The following is a 20,513-nucleotide window of genomic DNA, read 5'->3' as shown; positions in this document are numbered from 1 at the left end:
AAACCTCTTTAATGTCAAAGTGAAAAGCGATTTATACAAAATAATGTCAAACAAAAATATAAAGTGAAAAAATAAGTGACTCTATGAATATTCTCCCCCTTTAAGTCAGTATTTAGTAGATACCCCATTGGCTTCAATCCCAGCACTGAGTAGTCATAGGTGTCTTAGTGGACTCTCTTGCACGCTCACTCAGTTTGTGAAGATGGCAGATTTACACATGGGCTGTATTATTTCCATGTCTTGATGATGAATTCAACTGAACTCTAGGAGATGGTCAGTGCCTTTATTATTTTGTATCCATCCCCTGACTTGTACTTTTCAATAACCTTTTCTCTTAGTTACTTTTGTCTTCATGGTGTAATGGTAACCAGGAATACTGATTAACCAGTGATTGGACCTTCGCAGGTGTTGTTATACTACAGTCACTTGAGACACATTCACCGCATTCAGGAGATCCCCATTTCACTAACTGTGAGACTACTAGCCCTAAATGGCTGGACCTCTGTTGAATTAGGTCAGTCACTTGTAGAAATCTGTTTTCACTTTGACATTAAAATTTTTTTTCTGTTTTTTTTCTTTTTTTTTGAATAAAAAAGCCAAATTATATTGATCATGAGTAATAAAATCAATAAAAAGGTAAAATATCCAAGGGGGTGAATAATTTTTATGGCCCAGTATATTAATCTAGTCAAAAACACACTTTTGAGTCCAGGAAACCCTCCTTTATGTAGCTTTGTATTTCTTTCAGTTAGTAATAATGTAATGTCATGAAGTAACCAAGCATGATACAAACAAATAATATACATTTTTAAGGAATAACTATATTTCTGATTCCTACATGTACAGGATACAAGAAAAGTGCATGAGGGCATTACATGCACATGGACAAGATTTTGTGAATTAGTTCTAGGGGTAGATAAGTCCTCTTGTCCTCAGTATTTTTCTTTAAATTGTTTCAGAAAAGGCCATTTTTGTCCTAAAAAAGAGAGTGTATAAGTGTTTAATAATATTGATTATGCGTTATACTGCCTCAACAAAAGAGAATTAAAAACAGTACAAAGACTAGAGATAAGCCATATTTACAGTATTATGCTGCACTTACGATGACCTGCCTACATTTCTTCTTCCCATATCAGCCTCTTTCTGCACAGTACAGAAATATTTGGCAGAGGTTCAGGTCTATTCAGGTACTCAAATCTCCTTCACACACATTCTGCACTTGTAGAAAATACATAAATATTCAGAGGGAGGTCATTATTAGTAATCTCTGTTCAGCACCATCAGGCTCAGGCATCTTCCAGTCATACTAGCTGGATAATGATGAAAGTCTGAAACACCCAGAGACGCTCTCTCCTGGCATCAAAAAGGAGAACAGTCTGTTTGGTGTCCTTCCTGCTCACTCTCTCTCTGCTCTTGTATTGTGTCCACAACAGGCCATAAAGATAATACGCCAAATAAAACAAAAGTTTCTCTGCAAAGGCCCAGACTTACAGGGTTTGAACTTTTCTCTCAAGGCCACACATGCACAGATTTTAACTGATAATCTTCCCAACTCGTCTCCCATAAGACCTTTTTTCTCAGGTTCCAGACCATATAAAACCATAGTTACAACTAGACTCACTTTCGTAGGTGAAGAAGTTCCTGTAAACCACTGTTGCCTAACTCTCCTCATTGCACTACTAACTCTGATTCTTTGCTCCTCCATTGGGCTTATGTCAGCAGATCTCCAGTAAATAAACTGTACATTTATGCAGTAGTGGGTTTGCTCTGGATTCAGCAAGCAAACACAGGTAGAGAACTGTACTTTTCCTCATGTTGCTAACTTTAAGATTTGATGTCATCTGTTAAAACGGCTGATTTTCATAATTGATGCTCTGTGTCAGTCAACAGAACTCCCTCACTTATAAATGCATGCTGTTTTTTTTATTGCACATGAATTTATGATGATGCCCTGCTTTGTAAAGCTGCTTTGTTCTCTCCATACCTGAGTGTTGTTGTTATAGAAGCAGCTCTGCAGTAACCTGTATTTGGTCTTCAAAGTGGGGCTAAATTTAAGGGAAATTTCTTTATTGGGCTTCAAAGAGCAGCATTTTTTTTCCAATTTTGTGCTACAATCAGGCTCAGATAAAAGGTTTCCTTCTAACAAAGACTAAAAATGTTGTTCTTCCCCTGCTAAAGGAAAAATATAATCAGAAAATTTACTCAAAATTAAATCAACATAGCCATACCAGGTGCTCCAGCTGTGCATAAGTTAAAGCATAGCCATGTTTGATTGTAAGTTCTAGCATTTGGGCCGTTGCACCTGCTAAGATAGCTCCACCATAGGCCTATGTTACCACTTAAATCCTCCTTGTAGGGGTAAAGTCCACCAAATCAGTACTCCTCAAGTAGAATAGATGTACCTGTGTCAAAATTAACAGAGATGTACAAAAAAACACAGAAAAGCAACAAGTTTACATGTGTTGTATCAAGCATCACTTAACAACCTCAATAAAGAAACAAAAGAAACACAAACTGGTCTGCCCTTTTAATATCTTGCAATTTTAGGTGTGTGTGTGTGGGGTGGGGTGGGGTGGGGGGGGTGGGGGGGGTGGGGATGGGGGGGGCGGGGCGGTATGGCCTTATCAGAGGACTGGGAAGTGGGTAGAGTCAGAGATCGTGGTGAGAGTATAGGGAATGACATGCAGGATAGGAGCCACAGATAAAACTTGAACTCAGGCTGCCTACTTGAGGACGGTAGTCTCTGTACATGGGGTACGCAGACATAAGTGCTGGGCTACCACCCCTGTTCAGATCTTTTTGATTAACTATAAAAGGCTATTTATTGAACAATTCTTCCCCTGTAGCTGGATTTAAAGTTATTTTGGATTAAGATAGGAAATGTGAAATAAATACTTTAATTAAATCATCATATTTTATATTGTTAATGAGGAAGATATATAATAAACAATAAATTAACTGTGAATAACCACATTTCTGGGAAAGCCATGTTCAATTACACTAGCCACGTCCCAGCCTAACAACTGCCAGACCTGTTGAATCAAGAAATCCCTTAAATAGAAGCTGTTTGACAAAGTGAAGTAGGCTACAAGCTCTCAAAAAGCAACACATCATGGCACCATTGAAAGAAATTCAAGAACAGATGAGAAACAAAGTCACTGACATCTATCAGTCTTGAAAGGGTTTCAAAGCCATTTCTAAGGTTTGGGACTCCACTAACCATTAGAGCCATTGTCAACAAATAGAGAAAACTTGGAACTGGGGTGAACCTTCCCAGAAGTGGCCAGCCTTACACAATTACTCCAAGAGTGCACCAACAACTCATCAGGGAGGCCACAAAAGGACCCAGAACAACATCTAAAGACCTGCAGGCCTCACTTGACTCAGTTAAGGTCAGAGTTCATGACTTAACCATAAGAAAGATACTTGGCAAAATGGCATCATGGGAGAGTTCCATGGCCAAAACCACGGCTGATAAAAATGAACACAAATGCTCGTCTCACATTTGCCAACAAAACATGTTGATGATCCTCAAGACTTAAAATATTCTGTGGACAGAAGAGACATTACATCTGGTAGTGTGATGGTCTGGGGCTGCTTTGCTGCTTCAGGACCTGCACCACTTGCTGTAAATGATATAACCAAGAAATTTGGTCACTACCAGAAAATCCTAAAGGATTCAGTTCATGGCCTCAACCTCAAACATAATAGGTTATGCAGCAGGACAAAGCGCATCAGCAAGTCCACCTCTGAATGGCTCAAAAACACAAAATGATGGTTTTGGAGGGGCTTCGTCGAAGTCCGGACTGTAATCTGATTAAAACCCTCAAATGTGGCTAAATTAAAACAATTCTTCAAAGAAGAATGATCCAAAATTCCTCCGCAGTGATGTCAAAGACTCATCTTAACCCTAAAATAAATTATCACTGCTATGATAAAACGTTAAGAAAATTTGGTGCTAATACACAGGAATAGGAAGTCCGTGCAGAGTTTTTAAAGATGAAGTTATGTGAACTAGTTATATAAGGAATAGGGGGCCTTTTGGACAAACAAACAGAAAGTACGCAACAATAATCTAAACAACTAAAGCGTGGCTAAAAGCTACAGTTAACTGACTACATCACATGAATTGATGTAAATCCTGTGTTTGATCATGTCTGGAGTTTACTGGACGAGTCAGACTCAGTATTTCAGTTCTTGCAGCCAATATTACTGTGCTTTCTTCATGAAAAGACTGTCAGTGACTCCTCTCCAAAGCTTATGTTAGATAGAATCATGTTTGGTTGCCTATTAGAGAGGCATTATTATTATTGTTTTAAAATATTTTATTACCCCCTGTCCCTGTCATTAAAGCAATCAAGCACACTTAATCACTCCTGTTTGCTTACTGAACCCTTCTACTAAACCTGAACCACTAGAGGGCACTAACACTCAACCTTTTCAGTCACTTCAGCTGCTATTTTGGTTTCTATTATTGTGTATGTGTAAAGCAATGCAAGGCCAGTTTATTTATAGAGCACCATTCATACATAAAGTAATGCAAAGGGCTTTAAGGAGTTTAAAAAAAAAGGCAAAACATTGAACAAAACTACAACATCAGAAGTTATGCCTGTGGCACAGATCAAATATTTAGGTGCAATTTATGACCCTCAAATGTGTCTCAGCTCTGCAACTTTATAGATCACACATTACATTTTCTGACAATTGTGCTCAATTGTTCATATTACCATGGTAGTAATATCCTACAGAAAAATAAAGAATATATGAATTAAAAGGCATGTTTGCATTTCTGAAGCCTGTCTCTGACATCAGATATAAATGCATGCTCTTGACAACCTTTGTTTATACGTCTGCTGCTGCCAGACTCAGGAGGTTTAATCTCTGGTGTTGTGTGTATGTGTGTTGAAATGTGTGTGCCCTGCTCGTCTGGTCGTGTGAGATACGAGAGTAGCCGAGGGGGGTTTTTGGGATTAGAAGCTCCCAAAATATTCGTGTTGAGGTTTGGAGATGAGTCACACCTAAAAAAAAACAGCCCCATGATGCTAAACAGAGGTATATGGGGGCATCAGGGTCATGGTCATTTCATAAGATACCCTATCATACGTCGGGGATCTCTAAGCCATGGCCTGATCTGACCTTTATTGTGATAAATACCTTTGTAAGAGGAGATAAAGCTGCCTCACGGCACTGTGGAGCTTTCAGGTGTTGTACTTTAATCCCTCTAATCGTTTTTCTCCGTCGTATTCACTGTGAAGATTTTACTCCAAGATAAGTTGATGGATGTGGAATGAGATGCATTAAAGCTGGTTTGAAGGATTAAATGAGATTTTAAATAATGATAAGGAGTAGCTGGGAACTGAACTAATCTATTTACGGTTGTCAGAAACTCCAAAAGCAGCTTAGATATTTAACAAGTCTATTCAAGAGCAGGAAAAAGGAAACAGAAAGACCATCCAGCCATCTGAAAAACAAGCGATTAATGAAGTATCAAGTTACAAGAGAAACAGATACATTTCCAAATGCTTAAAAGACTTTCATGAGGTTAAATATGTCCACTAAACCATTTCGAACCTCACTCACAGACTTGGAAATGAAATATTGAGAAACAATTATCACTCCTGACTGGTCCTGTCACTTTCTTACAGGGCCTGATCTGTTCAGATGGGAGTTTTGCAAGATGGATTCCCCAGTGAGAAACATGGAAACGGGGGAATCCATCTACTTTGCAAGGTTAGCTGCAAATGTTTTTTACTGGTGAAAGGCCTGAAAGGCCAGTTCAACACCAAGACTCTTCTACTGTGGAGCCATGCTGTTGTGATGGATGCGGTGTGTGGTTTAGCATTGTCTTGTTAAAATAATCAAAAATTTTCCTTAAAAAGACAATGTCTAGATGGGAGTGGAAGATATGTTGCTCTAAAACCTCTATACAGAGATGCACACAAGTCATTTTCTGCAAGTCAGAGTCAAGTCTCAAGCCTTTGGTCACGAGTCCAAGTCAAGTCTCAAGTCTTTGATGGTTGTAATGAACATTCTATGATCTGCTTCTGACATCCAGTCTGCTTAGACCACTGCATCATTTTATCTAAGGGATTTAAAGCCTGTGCTGTATTTTCATCATCAGCACAGGTGGGATCACCATTGGTGTATTACCTGGGGCCAGCTGGCCATAGCATTCACATGCATATGCTTACATATGACTGGGGCTTGATGTTAACTTTTTTTCACACCATCCACTGTGGCTAATGGCTACTACTCAGTGTTTCCACTGGTATAACATGATCAATATAAGCTCTCCTTTTAATAAAGCTCTTCTCTGTGTAAATAAGAAACACTACGGGACAAGCTCCTCAGAAATCTGCTCCTCAAAAGTCTCTGATTATTGAATGAGAGCAGCACATTTGCTGTGTATTGCATAAAGACTGTTTGGTTAATAATGACTATGAATATATTCCTTTTTCCCCACAAGAACATCTGAAAATCTCAATTAGTTCTTATATTGAGATTCTAAGAAAATTAAAGGGTGAAATTTGGTTACTTTTACTTAAACAGATGCTGTTTCAAAGAGAGGAAACCCTTAATCAATGATTGATTGATGATATTCCTAGCTTGCTCATCATTACTGAAAATATTAAGGCTCAGCCGTTGTTTTTAGTGTGACAAAGTTTATCTTTTCTTTACAACAGAGGGATGTTCCATTCGTATTTTTGTCTGTGCGAGGCCTTACCACATGAGCTGCCTTTTCTTTTTTGTTCTCTGCTGAGTCCTTAAACTCTCAGTAGCTGTAACCCTCCATCTCAATGGGAATACTTCTGTTGGTAAGATAAAAATAAAATGAATAAAAACTGGGCAGAAGTTGTTTAAGAAAATGTGGTCATCACTTTTAATAATTCTGGTGGTCAACACACTGAGAAAATAACTAGCATACTAGTCGATAATAAAAATAGTTAAGTTACAGCCTTTGTTCCAGGTTGTAGATTGTCATAAAAAATTCAAACATGTCGAACTTCAGTCAAATATTTAACAGAAGATTCCCAAACTTGAGGTATGAAATATTCAACTAAACCACCATCAGTTCATTTTTATTTCATATTCCTGTGCTGACGCAACTGTGAATTCACCAAAGCTAACAGGCCAAATATGCTGCATTTCTTCTGAAGACATGTCACAAGATACATAAAAGCTATTATCAATTTTAATGCATTTAATTCTAAACAGTTTTTTCTTGGTCTGTTTTGGGTCCAACTTTTGTCTTTAAAGTTTATTTTTGGTCTGTTGCAGTGGTGGACGACCTCAGGCTTGTGATGTGCTTCTCCACCTCCTCTGCCATATCAGAGATACTTCTCCTGATGTCCAGCGTTATCACGTTCTCCTCCATCAGGGGAGGCTCTAAAGCATCAAACTGTGAGCGCAGCAGGTCAGCCTTCATGTAATGTCCCATCCGGGCCACCATCCTCTGATGAATGAGATCGTATTCGCCGTGCAGGAAAAGGAAAAAGACATCAGGAGAAGATGGAGGCAGGATATCTTGATCTGGACTGGATGGGGGAGTGAGAGCTTTGGAGCCGTAGAGCAGGACGAGTCTGTAGAGACGCCTCAGAGCCGAGCAGACCACCAGAGCATCACAGCCTGAAGACTGCGCTCTACGATCAGAAAAACACAGATAGAGGGAGAAGTTAGATGTTAAAATGGCAATAACAAGCTCATTCAAAGTGTAATACTTCGCCTCTGTCATACACCTTATGGACAAAAGTATTTAGCCAACTGACTATTGCACCCACAGGGACAATAATGACGCTGTATTCAAATACATGTACTTTAATATGGAGTTGGCCTCTATTTGCAGCTATAACAGCCTCCATTCTTCTTCCACAAGATTTTGGAGTGTTTCTGTGGGAATTTGTGGCCATTCATATTGTGAAGTATGTATGAGGTCAGGCACTGATGTTGGATGAGAAGGCCTGGCTCACAGTTCCTCCCAAAGGTGCTCGAGTGGGTTGAGGTCAGGGCTCTGTGCAGGCCAGTCAAGTTCTTCCACACCAAACTCATCAGCAATGTCTTCATATTCCTTGCTACTGGTGCTGGGGCACAGTCATGTTAAAATAGAAAAGGGCCTCCCTAGAATTGTTGCCACAAAGTTGGAAGCATAGGATTTTCCAAAATGTCTTGGTATGCTAAAGCATTAAAATTCGCCCTTAACTGGAGGTAAGGGGCCCAGCCCAAACCCTGAAATACAGCCCCATACCACTATGCCTCCTCCATCAAACTTCACAGTTGGAACATGCAGTCAGACAGGGACTGTTCTCCCGTCATGTGCCAAACCCAGACTTGCCCATTCGACTGCCAAACAGAGTCCTGTGGAATGATTCATTACTCCACAGAACACGTTTCCACTGCTCCGCAGCCCAGTATGCTTTACAGCACTTCATCCAATGCTTGTTATTGGACTTGGTGATGTGAGGCTTGCATGCAGCTACTGATCCATGGAAACCCATTCCATAAAGCTCTTGCCGCATGGTTTTTGTGCTTACATTAATGCCACTGGACATTCAGAACTCTACAACTACCAGAGCACTAGCAACTTTTACCCACCATGCCCCTTAACCATGCCAAATTTAAAAGGAAATTAAAGAACAGAGAAGGGAAAAGCTTGATAACACAAGGTTAAAATGACCTCTGACTTGTCCACTGAGCTGTCACTGTGTTTTTGTAAGTGTGACACATTAAGGAGCAGTGGTGTACTTGTTTTACAGCACTGTGTGTAAAGGGACAATAAAACATTAGAATAATTCTGATTACAAAAATAAAATCACTTATCATGGAGCTAAGTTGATTACTTTTAAATCACTTCTTAAAAAATGTGTTTTTTTTCTTGGCTTTTAATTCAGCATAGGAGTTGGTCATCTCCTGCGTTTCTTTATTTTTCCTATGCTTGCTTTTATTAGTTTTTTTTTTTTATTAGTGGATAGGCCAGGGGCACATGTTTGCTAGAAAAGCCTGAAAAAGTGTATTTTGCATGATATGTGACCTTTAAGGGGGACTTCTCACAATAGAAGATGTTGTCCACAAGGGGTGCCAAAAATCCCCACAAACTGAAAGATCCCCACAGCTGCTTTAAATAAAACTTCATGTTAAATATTGAGGCTGACTGGTGAAGTATTTATGAGGTTACAATCCTAATGTGTACCTCATCGACTTTGTTGTTGAAACAAGCAGACTCTACGTTTAAAACATGTAAAATGTCTTAAAAGATCAACTTCCTTGTAAAAAAACAGTACTGTTTGACCAGTTTAATAGTTTTCTTTTACTCTTTTGCTTAAATCCAGTCTAAATTCAGCCCTCTGCTGGGATCAGGATGATCCTGAATATTTTTTGATCCAAATATCCCAACCCTACCAAAATTATGAACACCACAAATTGCTGATTTTATCCAGATAAAAACCAGGATTGGATTAACTGATTTTATCTGAGTATGTAATTCTTCATCCTATAACCAGATTTCCACATCTGATCCTACATGTTACCTTTAATCTTGCTGGATTACGTTTGAACAACCAGGCCTTTGTAGATAAAAAGAAATGTCTTAAAAAAGTTTGTAACTTAACTCAATGTGAACTTTGGGGAAAACGGCTAAACAGAAGAGTAGGATGGAGAGAAAAGCAGGCAGACCAAGATGAGCTGATGGAGAGAAATGACTGTGACTGAGTGGAGGAGAAGAAGTCTTTGATGTTGCCACAGACGTTTAAAGAAAGAGATGGCACAGTTTTCAGCTCTCCCTCACCTCGTCTCTCCACTCTCACTTTCTTAATCTGTCTTTACTCACGCCCTGGTTTTCAGCCTGATTTTCAGAACCATCGGTGATATTTTTGATCTTTTCCAACAATTTCACGCTGGCGTATTCCTACCTCGCTGCTCTCCTCTTCAGCTCAACCTCGCTCTCTAAACCAATCATCTTCTCCTTCACTGGGTCTTCACTGAAGTGGGTTAGGATTTCTCTGCATGTGTGCATGAGAAATTAAAGTTTATTCTCACCTCTCAATGACTTCATGTAGTTTGAGGAGCCAGGGCAGTCTGTCCTGCAGAGAGACAACAACAGAAGTTAAAGTTTTAGATTAGGAAAGAAACAAACCTTTAAAGGAATCCTGCACGATCAGATAAATTCACCTTATTGGTCAGATTTTGTATCTCTCATGTTTATATTGAACTGAACACCGGGAGACCGCCATGTTTTGGTTGGCCGCGGTAGTGTGACATCATTTTGACAGAGCGCTCCTTGCCAATCCTATGCCATAAGCAGCTGGTTCAGACTGGCAGCCTGCATGAGGGCTGAATCTCACACGCTGATACACACGTTTTATGCACTGAGAATTTTGAAATTTGAGGTCTTGTCTATTTTTTCTGTGCACCACTAGTGGTTACCAATCAAATCAGACATGAAAATGATAAATAGCTTGTTGTAGCAAATATGTACATCTACACCAATAGTATATGTTTGAAATCTGTTGCTAAAATGCATCTGATTAATTTAGCTGTTCTGCAAACTTCTTCTTTTTATGAAACTCTCCAGTTTCCACAGGGAACAAAATGTTGCAGGTAAAGATAAACACAGAACAAAAACACTTCCAGTTGGTGCATTTCGAAGTAAAAGTTCACTTCAGTATTTCTTTGGAAAAACTCCCTTCGTTTGTACATAATGCTTTGATTTTGAAAATCAAAATTGAAATTGAAAATATTCCACTACACGCTGAATCCAGTAACTTGAAGGGAGGTTTACTGAAGTAAAACCTAGAAGGAATGTCAGAGCTTTGACAGCAGGGAGACAAAGCCACACACAGCAAACTTGTGTCTGGTATGAAAGCTGTTATGGGGCATATCGTTGCAGCACGTGCAGCACATTTATGCAGCTAAACATACAACTAGTCTGAAAGGGCTGGTTACTGCATAGTAACGGTGAGGAGTGCTCTGGCTTAGTGACGTCACACTACTAGTGCAGACCAAAACATGGCGGCCTCCTGGTGAGTTTATAGGCACAATTTTACTTAAAATGCAGATATCTACTGAGTTTTTTTGTTCAATATACATATGAGGGTTAAAAATATCTACCCAATTAGTTAAATTTGTCTGATCATGTCGGGGTTCCTTGCAAACCCTGTTTCTGTCGGTTTTTACCTTCATTTTTTGTTTTACATATAAATCTGATAAAGTATAAATCTAAATGAATTTGGGAGCATTTATGCCTTGCTCTCCCCTCCATTTAGGGTCAGAGCTGCAACCTTCCGCTAGGCAGTTTAAAGGAACTGATGACACCTGTGGGGATTTTATTCAAGGGTGGGAGAGTAGCAGGTTTTCCACTGCAGATGGCTGATGCCCTGAAGCCTTCATTGAATTGTTTATTTTCCCACCATGAGCATAATTTATTACTGGAAGTTTTTGTTAATGAATTCTTCAGTCCCTCTCGTTTAAACTACTGTGTCAACCTCGCTCAGCTATGACTTTTCTAGGAATTTCCCTGTTTGAAACCACTACAGTAGATTTCTTTTAGATTGTCTGGGGCAGCTCTCCATATTAAAATTGTCTGATCTGATCAAGACTTTCCCCTTACGAAAGACAGCAGCCATTGATCCTTCCCTAAACTTCAATAATTGATTATATTTGTCTGCTTCAGGCAGTAGAAACAATCTGTGAGTGTTACACTGGCATATTCTCTCACTTTAAATCCATGTGTTGTATACTTTTATTTAACACATCCAACAATGTTAGTCCAGCTATAACTCTTTTTTTGATGTTTTTTAAGTTGTTAAAGGCAAAGCCAGGGTGAATAACCAAAGATATAATCTAACATTAAGTGCGATAAAGAAAAGGTGGAAAGGAAGAACTGGTTTTCATGACAGGAGATACAAGCTGGGTAAGCTCCCCTGCATGCCGGTCAGTTGGACTACGGCCTTGTTCACTCTTGAAGGCGCTGAAGTGATGGCGAGTCCAAGCTTCGTTTAAGTTCAGTTTTTGTTTGGTTGGGTCTTATCTCATAAATAATGACTAATTTCATTCAAGCCCATGGATGTGGGCCGACTGTAGAGTCCAGTAACATACGAGATGGCGTCGTCTTATCCTCTCTAGTGACGTCATTTAAAGGTCGACACAGGGGCAACTTCAATCACACTGTTGGCACAGCACATTCAAGACTACTGAACAATCCAGTGACGTTTCAACACATCTTAACCCACTGATTATTTCCCACATAAAAACCAATCCAAAATAATTAAAATTTTGTTTAACCGATTAATATAAGGAGAGAGGGGAAAATCCTTAGAAAACCCTCACAGGGTCATTTGTGTCAGCAGGTGTGATGTGAGCCTAATATACTCTCTATAGCGTGGCCTCTTTTTACTTTGGTTGAGTAGTTAAACATGAGTTCAACCCTTGACAGCCTACATGCCACTTTATTTCCATTTATCGCTTAAAAAACTGTTGTAACGTGGAGTTCCTACTACACGCTAACCACTAAGCTACCGCTAAGCTTCTCATATTCATATACGGTGAAGTGACGTGGGAAAGCTCAGACAGGAAGACGGCAGCTTTTAAAGGTAAGATATTATGTAAAATACACCTTTTCAGGCTTTTCTAACCAAAATATGTGCCCCTGGCCTGTCCACAATCCCCTCAAGAATCAGAAAAAACATCCCCCAACCCCTGTTCTCCATCTTTCAGAAAATGTGTGCTGAAACAAGCTGTTCTCAGATTCATTTGATTTTCACTAGTATCATTTCAAAGTTAAAAATTCAGGTATCCTGACAACCCTGACTTCTGTTTTGTTTATGTAAGTTAAAATGACATTCCTACTTACAATGTTAACGTACATGTAGACAAAGCACACTCCTTAGACATACTGTATATATAGATATAGCAAGTTTATGTAAAATGGCAGATAAAATGCTGTACTATGATTGATACAGCTCAGAGGGGTTCAGCTGTAGTCTTACTCCTTTCATACTTGCACAGTTTATCAAAAAATATTGATTACAGCAGCTTTAAATAACAAAATTCTTAAAGCTTTGAGCAACGTAGCTGCTCAGGAAGGCTAAAGGAGGCACAGGCCCACCTTCAGGGTTACTAACAGGAATACAGATTCAGGTTTTGCCCTTTAACACAGCTGGGCAGATGAATAAAATAACACACAGTCCTAGTTTCAGTGCATCACCGGCCACCTGAGGGGCAAACATGAATCGCAGAACATCACAGGGAGATGCTGAAAGAGTTAAACAGGAAAAGTGTGGAGGTTTGGCTGTATTTATGAGTAAGAATTCTCCACCTCCTTCTACTGCTGCACAAAAATAAAGACAAATTCTCCCTTACATGACACACTGAGATCTTGGGCTTGTGGAGCTGCAGTCCCACCCCTCAAAACACACATCTAGGGAATAGCAGTGGGTTCATTTTTAACGCCCACTCTAATGAAACAGAATCACGTGAGTATAGGGGCAGTGACGGTCATATTGTTTGAAATGCACTGATCTATTTTTATACATAGACTGAGGTCTGTGTGCCGATTTCTTATTATAACATCAGACTGTAATTATAAATAAGGTTTAAAAAAGTAGGAAACAAATGGTGCTCATGAATCTTTGGATATGATGGCCAATGGAGGATTCACTGGGTGGACACGCTGTAGGATAGGGTAAGAAAGCTGCATTCGTAGGGGTCTTTGTGATGGCACAGCCCTTTACACTCTGCCTTACACCCCACAGCATAATACTCCCACCACTGTGTTTCACCGTGGGGACTGTGTTCTTTAGGTTATATGCTTCTCCCTTCTTTTTTTACATAAACTCTGTCTCTATGGCCAAAGAGCTCTAGTTTGTCCCATCTATCCAGAGGGCATGCTTCCAGTATCAGAATCTTTCTCCAGGTTGTCTTTAGCAGACTTCGGTCTGGCTTGAAGGTTTCTCTTCTTCAAAAGGGGAGTTTCTCTTGGTCTGCAACCTCTCAGTCCATTCCTTTGCAGGGCTCTAGTGATGTCTTCTTCAAGACTACAATTCCTGACTAGGCTAAGTCCTTCACTAGTGTCTTGGCAGTTGTTATGGGGTCTTTGGACACATCTCTTACTAGTTTTCTTTCCAGGATCTTTGGAATCTTTCTCTTCCTAGCTCTGCCAGGCTTGTTCTGGACTGTGTGGCTCACACTGAATTTCTTGGTGATACCTCTTACTCCAGTTCTTGACACTTGGAAATGCTGTGATAACTTTGCATTTCCTTCTCCTGCTTTATGAGCATCAACAATTCTTTTTCCCAAGTCAAAACTGGTTTCTTTTGTTTTTGTGATGATGCTTTTTCCAGCGACAGCTCAAACCCAATCTGAAGTTTTTGTACTCTGTGTAAATTGGAAGATAATCCTCAGTTTTAACTTGATTTTACAAGTGTTCAGCATTACAAAGCTAAAGAACATCATTGCACATCAGTGGTTTGTGCTATGGCTCAACAAAAAGCTCAGTTCTGAAGGGGGCTAATCATTTTGACCCTTGTAGTTTTTTGCTTTTTTGAAATAATCGTGTTTCTGTGTGCAAAGTAAAATAATGTAAGTATCCAAAATAAAACTTGATTGTTGGTAAAGCTGTGTTAAAAATTCCTTGATCTGTTAAACAGCACTTCAGAAAAACATGGGAAAAACTCAAATTTTCATAAGGGGACTAATAATTTCCCCCTTATCTGTAAGTGTCTTGCTCAAGGACACTTGAACATGTGACTGCAGGAGGTGGAGATCAATCCCACAACCTTCCAATTGTAAAATGACCGACTCTACCTACTGAGCCACTGTCTCATTTCAAAGCCAATGGAAAAAGAATCAGTCCAAATCTGTTCCAACTTCTGTATTCACATTTTGTCGCCCTGCAGAGCCTTAAGTATGATGTGCTGAACTGACATTAAACAGGGAGGAGGGGGCTGTCTCTCCTCTGTCCCACCTAGTTTTCCCTACTTCCACCTGCCAGCTCTCTTGTACATGAAAGGTACATTTTCGCAACAATCTGACAGTAATCACAAATTTGCATTTCTGCTTCCCATCATTCATTCTCAAACTGCCAACTGTTGAGTTTTTTAAAAAACATGCCAAAACATTACAGAGCAGGTCCCTGGGTAATTCTCCCGTCGTTTGAAAGCTGATTTCTGAGTGGGAGGTTATCATCAGTAACCAAACAGCGCTGGCGGCAAGCTTCTGCCAAATGTTGGCAGGGCTCGCTCTGCCTGTAAGCGTGTAAACTCATTTCTGGCAGGTAGCCAGTCGATTGTTTGGACGCCTCGAAACAATCAAAGACAGCTAGAGCTTAGTTTCCCTCCCTGCTGCTTTCACTGTCCACTCTAGTGAAGCTTCTCCTCACACTTGTTGTGTTTGTGTCGGCAAGTCTGAGAGAATGATTTATCCGTGACAGAAGACAAATGGCTTACTCCAGAAATGACTGACATTCAATTTGAGCTGACAAGACAACTCCTCTGACACATGTATACAAACACTCACACAGGCTGACCTGGTCTGTCAGTGGTTCACCACGAGCCATCTTGTCTATGTTCTCCTGTGGGTGGAAGTTATCCCCTTCATGCAGCGGCCAGCCCAGCTGACAAGTGGAAGGACATATAAATATAAATACATGCAGTGGAGTAATCTTTGTGAGCAGCAACCTGATGGAGGTGTGCTGTGAAAAGTATTTGCCCCCTTCCTGATTTCTTACATTTGGCATATTTGTCACACACTTGCTATGTTTCTGATCATTAAATAAATTTTAGTATTAGACAAAGATGACCCAAGTAATACAAAACACAGTTTTAAAATGATACTTCATTATAAAGGGAAAGAAGCCATTCAAACCTACGTGGCCCATATGTGAAAAAGTAATGGCCCCTTAATCCTGATAACTGATTGTGCCATGCTTTGCAAAACATCTGCAAGCAAGCATTTGTGATAACTGGCAATAAGTCTTTCGCATTGCTGTGGAGGAATTTTGTCCCACTCTTCTTTGCAGAATTATTTTAATTTAGCCACATTTGAGGATGTTTGAGTATGAACAACCTGTCAAAGGTTGGATTTAAGTCCATACTTTTACTAGGTCACTCTAGAACCAACCTTTTTTTTAATTTCATTCAGAGGTAGACTTATTGGAATGTTTGGGATCATTGTCCTGCTGCATAACCCAAGTACGCTTGAATTCATGAACTGCTGGCCAGACATTCCTTCAGGATTTTCAAGTAGAGAGCAGAATTCATGATTCCACTAATAATGGCAAGTCGTCTAGGTCCTGAAAAAGCAAAGCAGCTCCATACCATTACACTACCATCATGATGTTTGACTGTTAGTACGATGTTCTTTTGATGAAATACTATGTTAGTTTTACATTAGATGTAATGGGATGCACACCTTCAAAAAGTTTTACTATTGTCTTGTTAGTCAACTGAATACTTCTCCAAAAGTCTCGCAGATCATCAAGATGTTTTCAGTCAAATGTGAGACCAGGCTTTGTGTTCATTTTGGTAAGCATTGATGTTGTTCTTGGAACTCTACCAAAGATGCCATTTTTGCCCAGTGACTTTCTTGATGTTGAGCCATTAACACTGACCTTAACTGAGCCAAGGTCAAGGTCTTTAGATGTTGTTCTGGGTTCTTTTGTGACTTCCCCAATGGGTGATTGATCTGCTCTTGGATTAATTTTGGTAGGCCGGCCACTCCTGGGAAGGTTTGGATGGCTATTTGCCCCCAATAAATGAAATCATCATTTAAAAAATGCATTTTGATTTTACTTGGGTTATCTTTGTCAACTATTACAATTTGTTTGATGAACTAAAACTTTAAAGGGTGACAAAATGCCAAAAAACAAACAAACAAAAAAAGAAATCACTGCAGCACAGGACTGTTTACAGTGAGAGGGGGTGGATTTATTTACCTTTTCTGACAGGAAGGCCCCTAAAGTGCTTCTGTACAAGAAAAATGGACAAAACATAACAATTCAATCAATCAGTTAATTTGCCATATACATGAGTGTACAGTGTACAATTAATGAAATTAAATAAATATTTCCCTCACACCCACTTCTACCTCAAAACCATTCATATTAAATAAATAATAAACAAATGTAAGCATAAGAATAATAGACAACAAGTACAACATTTTAAAAACAAATAGTTGAGATGCTACTGTCCCGGGTATAAAAAGTGTTCTTAGAGCAAACAGCATTGAAACATTACTTAATGCAAAAATAAAACATAAGATAACAGCGGCTTCATGACAATACTATACTGCCATTGAGGATGAACAGGCAAAATTTAAAAAACTAATCAGTGTCTACATTCATGATTAAGGAATGAACGAATATGTTTTCCTAAAAAATTACTCGTATTAAAAAAAAATCCATGCAACCACTCTGTTTCCTCCTCCTTTCTTTGTTAAAATAACTTCAATCCATGTCTCGGCTGCTCTTGTCTTTTACATTTGTTATGTTGTGGGGTTTTTTTCAATCTCATCCTTTTGCATTTAAAATGTTTTAAATGCTGCGATGGCAGCATGCTGCTAATTTGCCTTTTCTGACACCAATCTCATGGCAGGGATAACATTCATCACAATCAATATTATAGAAATCAAAAGAGTCTGTTTTCTCTTGTAGGCCAACAGAAACATCAGAACTCATTTTAAGTCTATTTTACAACCTGTTCAAATCTCCTCTCAGGATCTCAATAGACAAAGTAACCCTAATGGTGATATCATGAATGCTGACTGTTGCTGAAAGTTCACAATTTCAATTAGTCTTTATTTCATTGGCTGACTTAAACGTTACTTGACTACCATTTTTTTCTATGAGTGAGACTGGATGAAAATAACTATAAATAGATCTTTGATAATAAACTGATGATCCTCAAGTTTCGTTTTCGTCAGAGGCCTACATGAGACTGAAATGTTAATGCTGGACTGTTGAATGTTCGGAATACAGGATTTTTCTCCACTGTGCAAATATGATACGTACGTATTTCCATCAGTGCATTTGGAATCATTTAAAGTATTGATAGTATGTTAATTTTTGTGTTTTACAAAATGGCTAATAAAATAAGTTCATAGAAAATAACTGCCTTGACTAAAAGTAATGGCTGAGATATAGAATTTATTGATTAAAACTGCACTTATTTTTTGTATTCACCAACTAAAACTATATGCATTAAAATGTGAATAAATTAGAAGTCATTTTAATTTAAAGAATAAAACTACATTTGCATCTCCGGTGGTATTGGGTTGCATTAGTGCCTATGGCATAGGTGGTTTACACATTTGGAAAAGCATTACCAATGCCGAAAACGGTATTGAGGTGTCAGAACAACAGACAGCTAATTTTCTGAGAGAAGTTCAAATGTGCTAATATGATCAAATGTCTCTGTTTCAGCATCTGATATGTTGTTTATGTTGTGCTGTGAATAAAATAAAGGTTTATGAGATTTACTTATCCTTGCATTTTGTTACATTTCATACAGTGTCCCAACTTTTTTGGAATTGAGGTTTTAAATGCCATTTATTCTTGGATGTTTGAACAAACCTAATCCCACTTAAAAGAAGGAACCATTTCATTAATAAACCTCATTTTGTCTTTCTTTCAAAACGATCAGTTGGATAGATCAGTTAAAAGGTGATCAAATAACTGGGATAATCTCTTTGTCCCAGTGTTTGCAGGACAGTGCTGCAGTTGTATGTTGTTTTCCTACTGATCTAATGCCAGACCAATGCACTGTCACTAGTTACGTAACGAGACAGCTGACACATTTTTACCTTGTTACCTTCAAAGTTTTAATACAGCTTTATCTGTGTGTGACAAATGATACCAGATAGCCTACTTGTACGTTATCTAACTTAGACTTTATAACTGTGCTTCTTATGTTAAATCCAAACTGCAAAGCTTCATTTAAAGCATATACACTTTCAATACATACTTCCCGCAGCCTGAGACGCCCATTAAAACGTAGATCATCCTGTCAGTTGATCTTCAGACCTCTAAAGGCGGCTCCCGTCCCTACATGGGTCAAAGAAAAAACAGACGTGTGTGTCGCTTTCCTGCAAATTAGCAGGTCTTACACAGACCTACAAAAACAACTTCACGGTTAGTATATGTAGGGATAATGCTTGCTGTCATGTGATCAAACCCACCCATGTGTTGGACCTGTGGTGCTTCCGTACTTGCTGGAAACTCGTTAATGAATACAGAAAACCCGCCGCAGGTGTTACAATGGCTACCACGGATAATAAAGGTGTGTTAAGACCCACCAGAAAAAATTCTGTCCGTTTTCATGTTTCCATATGATTCGGCAAATTACTTATAAATAACGCCGCATATTGTGTCGTGTAAACGAGGCAAAGTAGCGTCAGAAAAGGAAAGAAACCCCACGAAACAGCCGGTACATCTGTCATGTTCAAAACAAAACAGATCTGACACATACGTGATGACGCATGTCGCACGTTTGCGTGCGTACTTAAAGGGACAGCATTCTGGTCTTTGGGGGAGCTAGGATTACGTCGTAGCTAATTTGCCTTTGACGTAATTACTTATTGGAAAAATAGGCTAATATAGCAGTCAAGATGCATATAGTGAATGCTTAAAGTTAAATACTAAAATAATCTATGAACAATACATTTATTTCTCAAAAAAATCACATGTAGATTTGGATAAAGTCACTTTAATAATTGTACATTAGTCATTTTTTTTACCCCAAGGCTATGTAACATGGTAGCATAATTTCAATTTAATGCAAGTCTTAAATATAGGTTAACCTACATTTAAGAACTGCATGACATTGAAAATAATGCTAATTTTAAAAAGCCCTCCAAATTATTGTAGAATGCAGCACATTAAATTGGTAGAAGTATCAGTTTCTGAATCATGGCTGCATAATTCAGGTGTCTTGGGAATCTGACACCACACACCAGGATCAATAACAGCAGTTCATGGTGTAATTTGGGAGAGGAGAAAAGGGGAGGCGGTGAGAGAGGAAGAGGGAGAGAGATAGGAGACAAAAAGCCATCCTCTCTCCTGTGGATCCATCAGTGGACAGGCAAGAGACAGATGCAAGCTCTCCTCCCTCCCGCCCTGTTGCATCCATCCATTCTCTTACCCATCCATCCTTCTTTCCATCCATCCATCCATTCCTCCTCAAGGGCGTCACAGGGGGTAACGAGACCCGACCGAGAGGCGCATGCATGCATGCATGTTTGCGTAAATCCTTCATTGTATGAAGGCTACGTTAGCGTCTGCTCTGCGCGTGGATCCGCTGTCATGAGGAGCTGAAACAGAACCGACAGGAGGATGAAAATGCTCCGGTTTCGCAGCCCCAGCATCCGCTCTTTGGACCAGGAGATCCTGTGCACGATCCGGCTACTGGACGACTCCGAGATCTCCTGCAGAATCCAGGTAAGGAAGGCTCACACACCTTAGGCACTGTCTACTGTGATCATGGCAAAGATCACGTGGAGGCAGCACATCAATCCCCTCTCATTTAAGCGGG

General features: G+C 39.3%; 2 protein-coding genes across 3 annotated transcripts in view; one reads left to right on the top strand and one right to left on the bottom strand.

The window, feature by feature from the left end:
- Positions 1-6,873: 6,873 nt before the first annotated feature.
- On the bottom strand, positions 6,874-19,425 carry LOC121510059 (probable gluconokinase). Of its 2 annotated transcripts, XM_041787944.1 has the most exons (6): positions 19,162-19,425; positions 18,948-19,027; positions 16,922-16,952; positions 15,515-15,601; positions 10,030-10,073; positions 6,874-7,640 (listed from the first exon to the last, which is right to left on the bottom strand). In XM_041787944.1, the coding sequence occupies exons 2-6, from the start codon at positions 18,983-18,985 to the stop codon at positions 7,259-7,261; spliced, it is 582 nt and encodes a 193-aa protein (XP_041643878.1). In that variant the 5' UTR covers positions 18,986-19,027; positions 19,162-19,425; the 3' UTR covers positions 6,874-7,258. The 2 variants fall into 2 exon arrangements, with proteins under 2 accessions (XP_041643878.1, XP_041643879.1); XM_041787945.1 differs by lacking the exon at positions 19,162-19,425 and having other exon boundaries at positions 18,948-19,123.
- An 882-nt stretch (positions 19,426-20,307) lies between these two features.
- frmd3 (FERM domain containing 3) overlaps positions 20,308-20,513 on the top strand; it is a 119,142-nt gene continuing 118,936 nt past the window's right edge. The window contains exon 1 of the mRNA XM_041788123.1: positions 20,308-20,419. Coding sequence (XP_041644057.1) covers positions 20,315-20,419 — 105 coding nt within the window. The 5' untranslated portion in view covers positions 20,308-20,314. The remainder of the gene's footprint in view (positions 20,420-20,513) is intronic.

The sequence above is a fragment of the Cheilinus undulatus genome, linkage group 5 (assembly GCF_018320785.1).
Source record: "Cheilinus undulatus linkage group 5, ASM1832078v1, whole genome shotgun sequence".
In the NCBI taxonomy this organism is placed as follows: Eukaryota; Metazoa; Chordata; class Actinopteri; order Labriformes; family Labridae; genus Cheilinus; species Cheilinus undulatus.
Note: the sequence above shows the minus strand (reverse complement) of the source record. Positions and strands in the feature narration are given on the sequence as shown.